General features: G+C 41.5%; 2 protein-coding genes across 6 annotated transcripts; one reads left to right on the plus strand and one right to left on the minus strand.

The window, feature by feature from the left end:
* Positions 1-696: 696 nt before the first annotated feature.
* On the minus strand, positions 697-9,905 carry LOC127591303 (glutathione synthetase-like). 2 transcript variants are annotated; one of them, XM_052051290.1, is made up of 13 exons: positions 9,795-9,905; positions 9,368-9,500; positions 8,419-8,564; positions 8,105-8,180; positions 7,035-7,174; positions 6,684-6,800; positions 6,394-6,474; positions 6,240-6,317; positions 6,089-6,158; positions 4,421-4,615; positions 3,537-3,618; positions 2,465-2,654; positions 697-1,065 (listed from the first exon to the last, which is right to left on the minus strand). In XM_052051290.1, exons 2-13 carry the CDS (start codon positions 9,497-9,499, stop codon positions 942-944), a joined length of 1,431 nt encoding a protein of 476 aa, XP_051907250.1. In that variant the 5' UTR covers position 9,500; positions 9,795-9,905; the 3' UTR covers positions 697-941. The 2 variants fall into 2 exon arrangements, with proteins under 2 accessions (XP_051907250.1, XP_051907259.1); XM_052051299.1 differs by lacking the exons at positions 697-1,065; positions 2,465-2,654 and having other exon boundaries at positions 3,536-4,302.
* Positions 9,906-9,971: 66 nt separating this feature from the next.
* Positions 9,972-13,741, plus strand: zgc:103759 (U8 snoRNA-decapping enzyme). 4 transcript variants are annotated; one of them, XM_052051808.1, is made up of 5 exons: positions 9,972-10,045; positions 11,897-12,028; positions 12,208-12,248; positions 13,105-13,342; positions 13,431-13,741. In XM_052051808.1, exons 2-5 carry the CDS (start codon positions 11,897-11,899, stop codon positions 13,674-13,676), a joined length of 657 nt encoding a protein of 218 aa, XP_051907768.1. In that variant the 5' UTR covers positions 9,972-10,045; the 3' UTR covers positions 13,677-13,741. The 4 variants fall into 4 exon arrangements, with proteins under 4 accessions (XP_051907768.1, XP_051907784.1, XP_051907759.1 ...); XM_052051824.1 differs by having other exon boundaries at positions 9,978-10,045; positions 11,897-11,999; XM_052051799.1 differs by having other exon boundaries at positions 10,012-10,117.
* Positions 13,742-14,204: the final 463 nt, after the last annotated feature.

Consider the following 14,204-nt stretch of genomic DNA (forward strand, 5'->3'; position numbering starts at 1 on the left):
GGTGGTATGATGGACACCCACATACTCACCTGCAGATTCACGTACTTGACGAGTTGGATTTTTTTTTTTTTTTACTCAATGTATAGTTCTTTTATTTTTCATGGAAAACATACAGCAGTTTTTTTTTTTTTTTTTTTTTTTTTTACACCAATGCATTTCAATGGCTGTCAATTATACGGTGATTAGCCGACTGGTCCGGAGCTCTCAGGAATAGTGGGGTCCACCACATGTTCCCTTACAACACATCTATGCTAATATAAACAACCGCGAGAAGCGAGAAGTACCAGTAAGCAGAGGTGGGTAATTTACAATTTTTTTTTTTTTACAAATCTTTTTTTTTTTCTCTGCCCAGCTAAACTATAATTGTCATGGATTTAACTTATTGTGGGTATTTTTGGTCCTGTTTAGGAAGCTTGGTGGTACTTGACCGAGTTAGTGATGATGAGACCCATGGTCGAAGTCCATCATTTTTGGTGGTTTTCTGTCTTTCGTGAGCAAGACCGTAGATTATACTAGGATCCTATAATTATAATATTTTCAGATTTACATCAGCAGGGATGAGAATAACATTTTAAAACTAATTTCATCAAGCGTATAACAACTTTTCCCAGCCTTTGGCTGTTTCCTTGTTATTTGAAGGCACCAAAAAACATACCAAATTAACAAAACCAAAAAAAAACAAAAATCAATCACGTCACCTTAAAACAATCCCAAACTGAAATCATAAGTGGTTGTCATTCACCACTTCTTGAATTTTTGCAATCACGAATGTTGATTAACTTTTTAAATGATAAATGTAGATGATTGCTACAAATGCCATTTGACTTTTCCTTTCTCAACATGGCCTTGCATGAGGTAGCAGTGAGTATTCCTCTAAAAATACATAAAAACATGGTGCACTTGAGGATCTAACGTTGTCATCCAAATACCAGTGCACGGTCTCAGAAGAGGAGCGGGTTATCCAAAACTGCCACTCCTGCTGCGACCCCACCATCCAACTGTTCCGAACTTTTGGTCCTAAGAAGATGACCCACACAGTCGTTCATCACCATGTCTTTACCATGCCTGCAAAGGGATGACGTGAGGAATAAGAAAGACATTTGTGTTCTGGATCGGAGCAATTCCTAGCTGAAACAAGTGTCATGTTTCGGTTTGTGACCAACAGGTGTGCAGCTGCAGGGAAAAGCCCCACAGTGCCATTTGTTGGTCGTTAGGTAAGTGGCTTTCAAAGGACTCCCAGCCCGAGCACTCATTGTCGGGTCATTGTTGCTGTTGGCTACTGTCATATTTGTTTGTTGCTCCTTGCTGCTGTCATGCGTTTGTTCCTGTTAGTTTTTTGCCACAGCCATGGTTTTGGTTTGTTACTTTGGAATCCTTTTGTTTTCATGACTATGTTTGTTCTGGATTTATTTTCTGTGTTTTAATACAACTTGTCAAGTTCACCCTGCTACTCCCTCTTGCCTGCTTTTTGGGGTCCACCACCACCACCTCGCTACGTGACAGACAGTGGCTGAAATCTGCTGTGCAGATGACTGCCAGATCTATGTCCCACTGAGCAAGAAAGACGCCTTCTCATTAAGGCCACTCCTATCCTGTCTGGAAGAAATCAAAACCTGGATGGCACATAAATTCTGGAAATTCAACGAAAAGAAGACAGGTGATATTGTTTGGTCCCATTGGCCCTTGTACATTCCATCCTGTAGACTTGGGCCCCCTGTCTCCTTATCTAAAATCAACGGTCTCAAACTTGGGCCTTAAACTGGACAGTGATTTCAAACTCGATCGGCAAATTGGTGCCGTTGTTAAATCAAGCTTCTTTCACCTTAGACAGCTCGCCAAAATAAAACCTCTCCTCTCACATGAACACTTTGAGACAGTAATTCATGCCTTTGTGGTCCCTCTCTCTTGAATGACCTCCCACTGAACATTCGGCAAGCCTCCTCGCTGCCCATCTTTAAAGCCCTCCTCAAAACTCACTTGTATTCTTTGGCGTTCGACTCAGCATGACTTAGATTTGTTCTTGATTTTACTTCTTGGTGCTTTCTACCGCCTTTATGACCGATTCGTCTTACTGTTTATTGTGTATGTTAAATCGCTCCATGTACAGCACTTTGTATGCAGCGATGGCTGTTTGAAAGTGCTCTATAAATACTGTTGACTTGACTTGACTTGAAATGAAATTCTTAACACAGGGCTCGACGCTGCGCCCAATATGCTCACAAATGCCATCACGACAGTGCGTGCTGGTAAAACTTTTCATTCGGCTGCCCTAGCGCGAGTGCATGTTTTAATGTGCCGACCAGTACTTAGCTGAAAAAAATTGGGTGGAGGCACTTCAACGCTTTCGGTCTGTCAGAGTGCATGCACAAGGCACAATTAAAAAAAAATGAATATCCAAATATTTTTCAAATATTTTTATATTTTGCCGCGTTAACGGACACAAAAATCAATGGTGACTGCTTACCTGACATAGGTTCCAAAGAAGCCCAGCTCACTGAGACAATTAGTAATTTGGAGGGGCGTGCCTCTTCTCAGCAAGTAGTTCTGTGTGGGCACGGGCTGGACCTTATCCATCAGAATAAAGGCCGTCCTCTCAGCACTGTCCTTCACTTTGCCAAGAACCTCACAGATCTCTTGCCCATAAATGTTGTTTCCTTGAAGTAAAGAGTAGATTTTATTTATTCATTACATCTATCTATCTTAATTGTTCTGGATCCTGCAATGCTTGGGAGGGGGAAAAAAGCAGAGTAACTCACAATCCTTGAATACTCAAAGAGATATTTGTACCCGTTTACCTAGAGGAGGGGAAAAAAAGCGGGAGACACAAAACCATTTGGATCTCTAAAATGAAGATTGTTCACTTTTTCCTTTGTGACAATATATAACCATTAATAAATAACCATATCACAAAATCTCCAAATCTCAAATCTAATGGTTCGGTTTTAATCCAATGAGTTCTTGGTTTGAGTGTGAAAGCGTTGACCTAAACATTTATAATTTAAAAGATAACAATCATACAGGGGCGGCCTGGTAGTCCAGTGATTAGCACGTTGGTTTCACAGTGCAGAGGTACCGGGTTCGATTCCAGCTCCGGCCTCCCTGTGTGGAGTTTGTATGTTCTCCCCGGGCCTGCGTGGGTTTTCTCCGGGTGCTCCGGTTTCCTCCCACATTCCAAAAATATGCATGGCAGGCTGATTGAACACTCTAAATTGTCCCTAGGTGTGAGTGTGAGTGCGAATGGTTGTTCGTCTCTGTGTGCCCTGCGATTGGCTGGCAACCGATTCAGGGTGTCCCCCGCCTACTGCCCGGAGACAGCTGGGATAGGCTCCAGCACCCCCGCGACCCTAGTGAGGATCAAGCGGCTCGGAAGATGAATGAATGAACAATCATACATTTATTTTCAATTTATTTTCTGAAGCCACTGGCAGCCACAGCAGAGAGATATACCTTATAAAATGTCACCCTGGAGTTCTAAATAGCATAGAAAACGAACGGGATAGCGGTTTTGCATGACATTTCGTTTTTTGTCTACGTACCTCCTCCTTCTCGCTGAGGCTTCAGGACAAACCGATTTGGCGTCGCTAAAGCCATTGCAACTGTTTTGTCGCCTTCTGCTCCCTTGAGTACAAAGAAGTGAAACCATGGCAAGGATTGTAATCATTATGTAACAATGACATTGCATACGGGCTGAAAGGTAATTTCTTCAAAAGACAGGATTTATATCTATACGCACACACACACACACACACACACACACACACCATCAAGATCATTTTAGTTACCAATTGAACAGGCATGCTGGTCAAAGTATTAAAACCATTTACATAAGAGGTTTTTTTGTTGTTAAAGGACAGAGATGTATAAAAGGATCCCTCAGTTTGCAGGGTCGACATGGACAGGAAAACAAGTGTTGTTTTTTTGCCTCCATTCTTATATGCCGCTAGAGGAATGCTGACAACGGCTGTTTGTATGTCTCTGAAGGTTCTTCCGACCTCAACATGGTCATAAACAGCATCATCATTAATTGCAAGATGACTGTTGAGATACATCGTGGACCTCTATGACAATGCACTTCTAGTTTGGCATATTACCCATGAGAAATGATCAGTTCACAGCTATGACTGCCTTTTGTTGGATCACGAGTGTTTTTTCACCGTTTCCGCTGAGCAGATCTTTGACTACTTCGTCCTTTCATAACTTTGCTGCTGTGAATCGGGAATTTCTCCATTGTAATAAAGGTTTTCTTATGTGTAGCCTGTTGCTTTGGCATATGCTTGACATCTTGTGAGCCACCAGAATCATCTGTGGATGGGGATTTGGGATGCACCGTCTTTGCAACGTTGTACATACATTTGCAGTGTCACAGCATGGAGTGGCAAAAGAGCTGGCGTGGAACGGTACAAATGAAACAGTTGCTCACCACGTCCAGAGTGTAGAGGCCAGCAAATGTGGCCCTGACCTGCGCCACTATCTGTGGCTGGTCAGGGAAAAAGTGTTCCAGAACACCAGGCTGAGCAAGCACCTGCTGCACCTTCTTCGTTCCAGCCAGGTGGGTGCCGATATCCGGACACTTTACAGCCAAAGAGCACTCCATCATCAGGCGAGCCTCCCAAGCCTATAAGTCAGAACAGTGATTCTTGTGTGGTGCCAGTTCTACTCCAGTGAGAAGTCAGAATCGTTGAATTAGAACATCCAAACCGTGCAACTTATATTTAATGTTATTCGGCTCAAGCTTGACCTCCCCATCCCCTACTGCAGTACATTTGTCGACAAGTTAAATTTTATCGAACACTTAAGTACAATTCAAGCGCTACGTTTTAAGGGGGTCTGGTAGCTGGATACTGATGTGCAAGAGGCTTACACACTAGTGAGGGAGACAGTCTTGACAACAGCCGTTGGTCAGAGACAATGACCAGTGCCATTTGATATCAGAGTCTCCCTGGCGCTAAATAAACTTAGCGTGCCACCAGGCTTTTCTGCCACTACATATATTGTGTGTGTGTATATATATACACTTTTTAAAAAAAATAAAAGCATTTTTTTACTATCTTGAATGTGTAAAAAAAATATATATATATAATTATTTTTCACTTATGAAGGGTTTGGTGAATGTGCACAGTAACTGGTTGGGTTCGGTACCTCTAAAAAGGTTAAGAACCACTGCCTAATATAATCACTTGTATTATTATTTTTTAATAAATAAAAAAATAAAAAAAACTAACCAGCGATACTATTATTTATCGTGATATTTTCTGGGTAAATATATTGTCGTGAAAATGTTTTTTATCATGACAGGCTGACCAATAAATAATGTAAATACATTACACCGACTAACGTGAAATATCTATTCCGAGGCTGGTTGAGCTCGGCTGCAAGTTTTCTAGGGAAAACCTTGAGAATTGGAACAGAAAGTTGCTCGTCTTCCTTCTTGGTATAATTAAACATTTGTATTTGCCTTTGTACTGCCCGGAGACAGCTGGGATAGATGAATGAATGAATATTTGCCTTTGCGTGTTTGGCTCACCATGACTTCCACATGAACATGTTTGAATGACAGCACTATCTAATATAGATTTGTCAACTTCAACTTGACAGTCTCAAAACTTCATTAAGCAGAACCATCGACTAATTGAGGATGAGATGCCGTTTTCTCATTTCTGATCTCATAAACAGATTTTTAAAAAGTGTTTCAAGTCTGCATTTGCTCTCTATCCTTGACAAAACAGAGATCCTATCGGGCAGCAGAGCATGAGCAAGTTTGTTTGAATTTGACACAGGGACAGGAAGCATGTGACTACGAGCTGACAACACGAAAAGAAGAATTCCATCCCAGTCACATTGTCAGTGGATTTTGGAGGCTCCCCAGAAACAGCCCGGTCGAGTCAGCACATTTTCTGATTGATCCAAGAACGGAAAATGTTTCATATACGTGTCCTTACTTGAGTTAAATGTTGATCGTGTAATTTAATAAAAAATTTGAACTGTACATACTACAACACGTACGCGAAATGAATGCTTGTTTAAAAAATGAGTGTGCTTCACCGCAACCTTGAAGAAATAAGTCAGCATGTACATATTTCTGGTATACCTGTTCAGAGCCGTAGTTCTGAGGCATGTAGCCATTCCTGAAGTAGACCACTGCAACTTCCTGACAATCACTGAATAAGTGACAGGATGGAGTTGGATGAAAAAAAAGCACAAAAAAAATAGATCGCAGTTGGATATTAATAGACACTTACACAAACAGTCTCTTGTCCTGATCAAGGTTTCCCGCTTCAGCGACATCCTCAAAACGCTTTCGTATGGTGGCAATATTCCTGAAAACAAAGGTGTTCAGTTGAAGCATCAAGTTTACTCAAGATACTGCCACGGTCTTCAGTTCTCACACTTTACCTTTTCCACAGCTCATTCTCAATAAATCGTTGATCCAGGGCGTTCCTCTGGTTCTCCTCCACCAAGAACATGACGACCGCTCTTTAATGATAACATGAGTTCCGTGAAACACTCTGCCCGCACACACTGGAGATGCATTTTGCATCCGAAATACGGTGCGCAGTTGTATCAAATGGTCATCTTGGGACAGCCCAATGGATAACATGTGAAATTAAGTCCCAATATTCTTGAGACTGAAATGGGCTTTTAGACAATGAAGTGTTGTTTATTTAGGTTTTGAGTGGACTTACCGCTTTGATCCATAGAGCTCCCAGGCCTTGGCCACGGCCTTCGCCAGACCAACTGCGGGGTTGTTGTCAATGATGGACTGGCTCTCTTCCAGCCGGCCAGCGACCCTAAGAATGTGTCTGTTGTAATAGGGCAGAGAACATTTGTGTCAATATTAAACAGAAAATATGAAAGGAATACATTCTTTGCAACCCCTGAGGTTGAACCTTATTTGGATTCAGGTCCATTTTTACATGGAGTTTTTCCTCAGATTCCTAATTGAACAACCTCAGGATCTTTCTGGTATATCAATCCCAAACCACTATCGGTGGATGTCAAATGATTTTTGATTTACCCGGTGATGGCTACTTTACCGGTGCACATCAGGCATTCGTGATGAGAGGCCTCCAAAGCTAGCGGCAAAAGTGTTGATCTCGATCTGTTTTAGAGATGTGTGTCCATCCTCCTTCTGGTCCAGCATGTAATCAGCTCGATTCAGACCCAAGACAATTGACTGGAAAGACGGCAAGAATACCGTATGACTGACTGAAACTGATCAAGACATTGTGACCATTATGTACTATATGCAAGCACACACACATATACATATAAATGTGTATGTCTCTCTCTCTCTCTCTCTCCCCTCCCCCCTCCTCGTGTTCTCCCCTGTGCCCGCGAGGTCCTCCGGTTCCCTCCCACATTCCAAAAACATGTATGGCATATGAATGGAATGTTCTAAATTGTCCCGAGATCTGACTGCGAGTGGCAATGGTTGTTCATCTATGTGTGCCCCGCGATTGGCTGGCAACTACTTGAGGGTGCACCCCACCTACTGCCTGAAGACAGCTGGGATAGGATAGGCTCCCGCGACCCGGATCACACAATGTATAGATAGATATAGAGAGAGAATATGGATGGATGGATGGGAATATGGATGGATGGATGGATGGATGGATGGATGGATGGATGGATGGATGGATAGATGGATAGATAGATAGATAGATAGATAGATAGATAGATAGATAGATAGATAGATAGATAGATAGATAGATAGATAGATAGATAGATAGATAGATAGATAGATAGATAGATAGATAGATAGATAGATAGATAGATAGATAGATAGATAGATAGATAGATAGATAGATAGATAGATAGTGTATGTTCACACACACAGGTAATAGCAATTGAATATAAACATGTAGTATATAGGTTGTAGAAACCTATGTTAGTGATGTTTTTATGAGGGCTTGGACAACATTTCTTAGTTGAGCACAGACGTAATTCTTCTCTTAACTGAACTTATATCATGAGTTTGAACATTTTCAGACTTCTTTTTGTTTGTAAAGTCTCTGAATGCATTCCTGTCTTAAAAAGGGTTGTTTTTTTTTTTAAATTAATGGCTACTTTTGGAAAAGCACGTTGTAGAGGTGGGCTCTCATACCTGCAACCTTCCTTCTTTAAGGACCTGCTGGTGGATCTTGAACAATCTTGCAGTGAAATCATCCACAGCAATGGTGCTACAGTAGAATATATAAAAATGTGTCAAAAGAAGGCAATTATTGTCCTTCATAATATTTTTTTAATGTTTAGCGATCAGCTTCACAAAGATTGTGAAAAGAACTGGCTATTTTAGAGGTTTGTCCGACCAACATTTTCTGCTTCAAATTTGAAGCATCTTTCTTATTTTACGAGACATCTCGCAATCTATTCGGTTTGATTTATATTTTACACCCCAGTATGAAGGTGGGATTCTACCTGGCAAGAGCCGCTTCCAGGAAGTCAGGATCTTGGCTGATCTTATCAACCAGTGTGTTGTAATGAGTTTGCACTGCCATGGCTTGGAGGAAAGGAGCTTTCGGCACCGGTGTGGGGAAGAGCGTGAAGGGGGCATATGTCACCACCTAAAAACAAAAGTGCAATCGTGATATACAAGTGATTGCTGGGAATGAAATGGGGATCCGCATCTGGATCTACACTTCCTTGGTCCACAGTCCACCCTTCTACATAGGCTCTTAGAAATCATTTTGAGTAGTTTTGTCTATAAATAATTAATAGGAATGTAGCAAGACATATACTGGTGTCAGTGCTGATCCGCTATATCTGCACTTCCACGAAAAAAACACGCAAATACTACGACACCAATATCTCTTTACCAGCCTGACATACAACTTCCAGGCAGATGGAGGCGATGTCAGTGAAGTGTTGATATAGTACTTTAAAGTAAACACGGATGACAATGCTTTGTTAGATGACTGGAAATTATGGTCTGCTTGGGCCTCATGTCATGAGCCTGTTCAGCAAACACCAAGTGTCTGAGCCAGCTGCACTTACGTTACAATGCCACTGCAGCATGACCCATTGAGTAAAGGGAAGTCAGCGATGATGTTGAAATTACTGTATAATTATCTTTGTTTTTCACTACCAATGCTCTAAAATTGGCAAATTAAAAGCAATGAAAAAATTGGTTTAGAAACATCAACACCACTCAACCCCTTAATCCCGCCCCCACCTGCCCAGCCCCTTGGCGGCGAATAGTTGCCGGTCCATGACAAGTCAAGTTACATTAACTTTAATATTAAGGTACTCAGAACACATGACTAAATACTTTAACAGGTAACTCTTAACTGTATCTGAATACATTTTTAAAAGTAACCCTCCTAACCCTGATCCTACTACCACTGCCAAAAAGATGGAAAATTCTCACCTCTGAGGAGTTGGGGGATTCTTTAACCCTCATTAGTACACCTTGTAAAAGTGCAGCATCTTTTGCCACACTTGCTAAATCATTTATGAGGGTTGCATTCATCAGAAGATCACTTGGTATCCCTTGGGCCATTCTGAAAGACATTTAAGACATAAAACACAAATACACACAGAGCAAATAGAAATGTGTTGAATAGTAGGGCAGGTGCAGTTATGCAATTATCAATACAAGGATACGCGGTGTTGAAAATGGATGGATGAATGTTTGGCACGTAATAATGCAGATATTAGCCTCATGTAAAAAGGATTTTAATCAACAAAGTGCAGGACAAAGTCCAAAACTACAATAAACGTCCCTTTTAGCTGCCTGTCTCCTTGTGTAGTATAAGCATTCTTTGATTTAAATTTGCACGAATGTCAAAAGATACCTGTGTTAGCTTTCCGGATTACGTCTGGAGCGATCACTGTACGAGGAAAAAAATGAATCCCACCGCAGAGACAAATAGCTTTTTAGTACAATCTGTAGTACTCAGACTCGGAAATGCAAACGTGTCCAACCACGTCTAGTCTTTCTGTGCTTCCTTCGCTATTGGCTACACGTAGACACGTGATTAAAGCACCCAATCTCCGAGTTGAAGAACAAAATCCAGGAAGTTGCTGAGCACAGCGTTGACGGAAAGTGAGGCTGCTATTCCTCTCTTCTTTTGCAATTTGCTATTTCACACTTTGCACCAAGAATGCGTTTACCAACGTAACGAGCCATCTTTGTTTTGTTATTTCCAGTTTCTGGGTTTGAAACGCCTTCTGAAAACCGTCACATCATTATAAATGGTTGTGTGGTGTCTGTTCAATAGAATCTCACTTCACGTTTCTAAATATATCGTTGTTCAATGTTTGTACAGATGCAGATATGTGTAATGTCATACATGCTGTGATCATGACATCGCCCTTCAATGTCGCCAGTCGTTAAAAAAAGAAATCCTCAAAATGATCTGGATTGTCAAATTCAATATTTTGCTATGCATGATCGGATAATCCTACTACCGGTAATTAGGTTATTTGTTCGTCCATTTTTTCAAAGGCTACACCGTTTTCAAGATTACCAAATCCGGATTTCCACTGCTCTAACCGAGACAATATATAGCAATGTAAAGAACCAAAAAGAACAACAGGTGAAGTGTCAACATCGGGTCACTTTAAAGTATTTTTTAAAGACATAACAAAACAAACGTCATGATTTATTTTACGAACACTGATCTGAGCCACAAGTAATATATATCAAGAAATACATTTTAAATATTCAACCAGCAAAGCATATGTGGGAATGGAGAAAAATATGTTATTGTCTTCTGTAGTACTGTATTGTTAGTGCTTCATTACAGCAGCTGTTGTGAAAGTGGTATAATATAACAAATGTTGAATTAGAATGTATACGTGTGATTTGTAAAAAAAAAAAAAAAGTTTACTCTTTACTTATCATAGAATGACAATATTTACTTGTTTGATTTCTAATTGATATTGTTCCAAAAATGGTTCGACATTTGGGTCACTTGACTTTGGCATTGTTACTCCAGCAAAAATATACCGTGATATTTTTTTAAATATTATGTCTTAGAAAGAGTGGTTTGCACATCGGGCTCAGGCACTCCAGCTTGGAAAAAAAACATGCAAGTTTGTTTCATTCATTCATTCATTCATTCATTCATCTTCCGAGCCGCTTGATCCTCACTAGGGTCGCGGGGGGTGCCGGAGCCCATCCCAGCTGTCTCCGGGCAGTAGGCGGGGGACACCCTGAATTGGTTGCCAGCCAATCACAGGGCACACAGAGACGAACAACCATCCACGCTCACACTCACACCTAGGGACAATTCAGAGTGTTCAATCAGCCTGCCATGCATATTTTTGGAATGTGGGAGGAAACCGGAGTACCCGGAGAAAACCCATGCAGGCCCGGGGAGAACATGCAAACTCCACACAGGGAGGCCGGAGCTGGAATCGAACCCGGTACCTCTGCACTGTGAAGCCGACGTGCTAACCACTGGACTACCGAATTTTTTCATCCAAAATCAGATTGAAAAACTCCATCTGAACCACAACTTTAGTGAAGACAAAAAAAACGATGAACTGGTAAATTGGTTTTCGCAACATTTACGAAGCCAAGGCACATATTTTACATTAAAAGCAAATCTCCCCGCACACCACCAAACTAAAATGTGAAACTTGATCAATTCCCATCAGAGCTGAAAGATGTGGAACCATTCAACCCTGTACCACCAGAGGGTGCTAAAGCATTCTGCATATACCCAGCCTTTACCGCGTGTTTCCTGGATTGACACATTCACGCAACTTCATTTCCGCAGGTCTTGGTAAAAGCTTGAATATGAAGGATGGGGAGCAATATGAAAACTTGAATGATGTCTTGCTTTCACTGCACAACAGAAGGGCAACGTTCAAGGATATGAGAATGCTCTGAGCTGTGACAAGTGGGTCATGTTGTATCACAGTGCACTGTTTGTTTCTGTACTCGTAGATGGCAAATGGGCAGCTGTCAAGGGCCGAAGCGTTGGCCTTCTCAGGCTACAGACACGCATGTCATGCGATGCTCTACTCTGACACGAAAAGTCTGCTTTTTGGTAGAACTCCCATCAAACATATCATACTGGTGAGGGGGGTAGGGAATGGGGAACAGGCAAAAATGCAATCATTTAAAATGCCTTGGTAAAATCCTCCGCATTTAAATTTGAGCTAAATTCTCACTAGTTTATGTCGGAAATGTGTTAACGTGTTCGGAAGCATTGGTGTGTGAGTGTATAACAGCCTTTGTCCTGTCACATCCCGCAGATGCAGATGCGCTTTGACGGTCTGCTGGGTTTCCCTGGCGGGTGAGTCTCTCCTACTGCTTTTATTTTATTCCTTCACATTCATCTACCAATTCCGTGTATGATCTCGAAATGCATTTCAAAGATCCAATCATTTTTGTTCAGTTTCTTCCATCTTTTTACTAGACTATTTGATTATTATATTCCATCAGGGTGGAATTCAACTTCAGAAGGGTGCATCCATCCACCTAATTGCATCATTGGAAAAGTTGACTATTAGCTGAGCAATTCGGGAATTATTTGACATGTATACGGTTCCAAACTTGCACAAAAATTATGAACCCAGAGGCATGTCATCGTGTGAGACCTGAATGTATCATCAGACTTCGGTTCAGGGGAAATGTCAAGAATGCTTCTTTCGTGCCTGGTTTCATTCGGGTCACAGGTGAGCTGGAGCCGATCTCTGATGCCTTCTGGGCAGGATGTGGCGTACTTCCAGGACTAGTCAGAAGTAAATCACAATACCATATTAACTGTTCTAATGTATCGCATTTTGTCATGTCTTTGTAATTTTTTTCCAAAACCAACACGGAAGAGGATCAATGAATGGGAAAAAAAATGTGATGATGGCCGATAGAACTTCAGAAGAAACATACAGTATGGCAAAATAAAAACACACAAGCCACTTTCAAGGCTGCTCAGTACCATACAGCAAAACGGCAAAGCTTTAATTCTCAAGTAAAACTCTGAACTCTTGGGGCGTGTGAGTTGAAAACTTCATCCGGATGGCCTTTTGTTATCAATCCGCTCTCCATATTGATTCAACCCACATTTGGAAGGTCACTTTGGAGCAACTTCCCCCAAATTGTTGATAGGCATTTCTGTTTTATTTCCAAACCCTTGACCGCCTATCCTCCAGTTTTGTTGATCAATCACAAGAGAGTCTGGAGGCGGGGCTTTGTAGGGAATTACAGGAGGAGCTGGGTGTGGCTCTTTCGATATCCGAAGACGATCATGTGGATGCTCGCCATGCCCCAGGAACCGCTCCCTGCTCCCCCAGTCTCATCACTCACTTCTATGTGAAGAAGCTAACGGAGGAGCAGATTAAGGAGGTAGAGCAAGCGTCTGCATCCACAGCAAGAGATCACGGCCAGGAGGTAGTGTTGCCTCGAGAATGCCAGATTGCAGCCATTTTTCCCAATCCCATGCTCTGTTCCCCACTGGCTCTATCCCGCTTATGGCAAGGTCCTTGGGATGGTCCGAGTCCCTCTCTACACTACAAAAAATGGAGGAGGCCTCTCCTCGTTCCTGTCGCATGCGTTCATCGGGAATGCTCGCACCCAGCTGCTCAACTCTCTACTCCGCCTCCACCTGCTTGCCCCAGAGGACCTGCACAAAGCCCTCAAGCACTCAATCAAGACACATGCACACAGTGCAAGGGACATGCAAGCAGCACTTGCGTTGACGGCAGCCAAGAGGGATCAGTGTTGAATCCCGGTCACTTTAGCACACACAGATGTACAGTAACAATATAAATAAATAGTATTATAAATTCACCCACATTCAACTTTTGTGTTGCTATTCTAAAAAGAAAAGAAAATTGTGCCACTTACTCATGAGCTTTATCCAATGTCTTTCTTGTTGCCATTCTTTTGAATCTCACTTACATTGGTATACATTTGAAAATTACGTTATTAAAAATCTATCTCTCCATCCATCTCCTCAATATTAATATACATTTAATTTTGGCCACTACTACCGGCTGACGCACATGACTTCCCGTTTAGCTGTGTGTCATACCATTTTACATTCATTTTCTATGGCTTTCTATGACGTTATTACACACAGTTTGTTGCGGATGACAAATGACACAATAGTAGAAAAGTGACACCGGAGAATCTTTCCAATCGTCTTCACTATATAAATTTATATATATATATATATATATATATATATATATATATATATATATATATATATATATTAGTTAGTTAGTTAATGCCTATCTGTGTTTTCGCT

Source organism: Hippocampus zosterae, chromosome 2, assembly GCF_025434085.1.
Source record: "Hippocampus zosterae strain Florida chromosome 2, ASM2543408v3, whole genome shotgun sequence".
NCBI lineage: Eukaryota > Metazoa > Chordata > Actinopteri > Syngnathiformes > Syngnathidae > Hippocampus > Hippocampus zosterae.

Bases quoted from the DNA above. Each gene is read 5' to 3' on its own strand.
- LOC127591303 (XM_052051290.1), bottom strand. From the start codon at position 9,499: ATGGCCCAAGGGATACCAAGTGATCTTCTGATGAATGCAACCCTCATA. The intron at 8,565-9,367 runs GTGAGAATTTTC...TTTTGTTTTTAG, and splicing joins AATCCCCCAACTCCTCAGAG to GTGGTGACATATGCCCCCTT. The intron at 6,318-6,393 runs GTAAAGTGTGAG...CTTTGTTTTCAG, and splicing joins GAGAATGAGCTGTGGAAAAG to GAATATTGCCACCATACGAA.
- zgc:103759 (XM_052051808.1), top strand. From the start codon at position 11,897: ATGGCAAATGGGCAGCTGTCAAGGGCCGAAGCGTTGGCCTTCTCAGGC. The intron at 12,029-12,207 runs GTGAGGGGGGTA...CACATCCCGCAG, and splicing joins CCATCAAACATATCATACTG to ATGCAGATGCGCTTTGACGG. The intron at 12,249-13,104 runs GTGAGTCTCTCC...CCTATCCTCCAG, and splicing joins CTGCTGGGTTTCCCTGGCGG to TTTTGTTGATCAATCACAAG.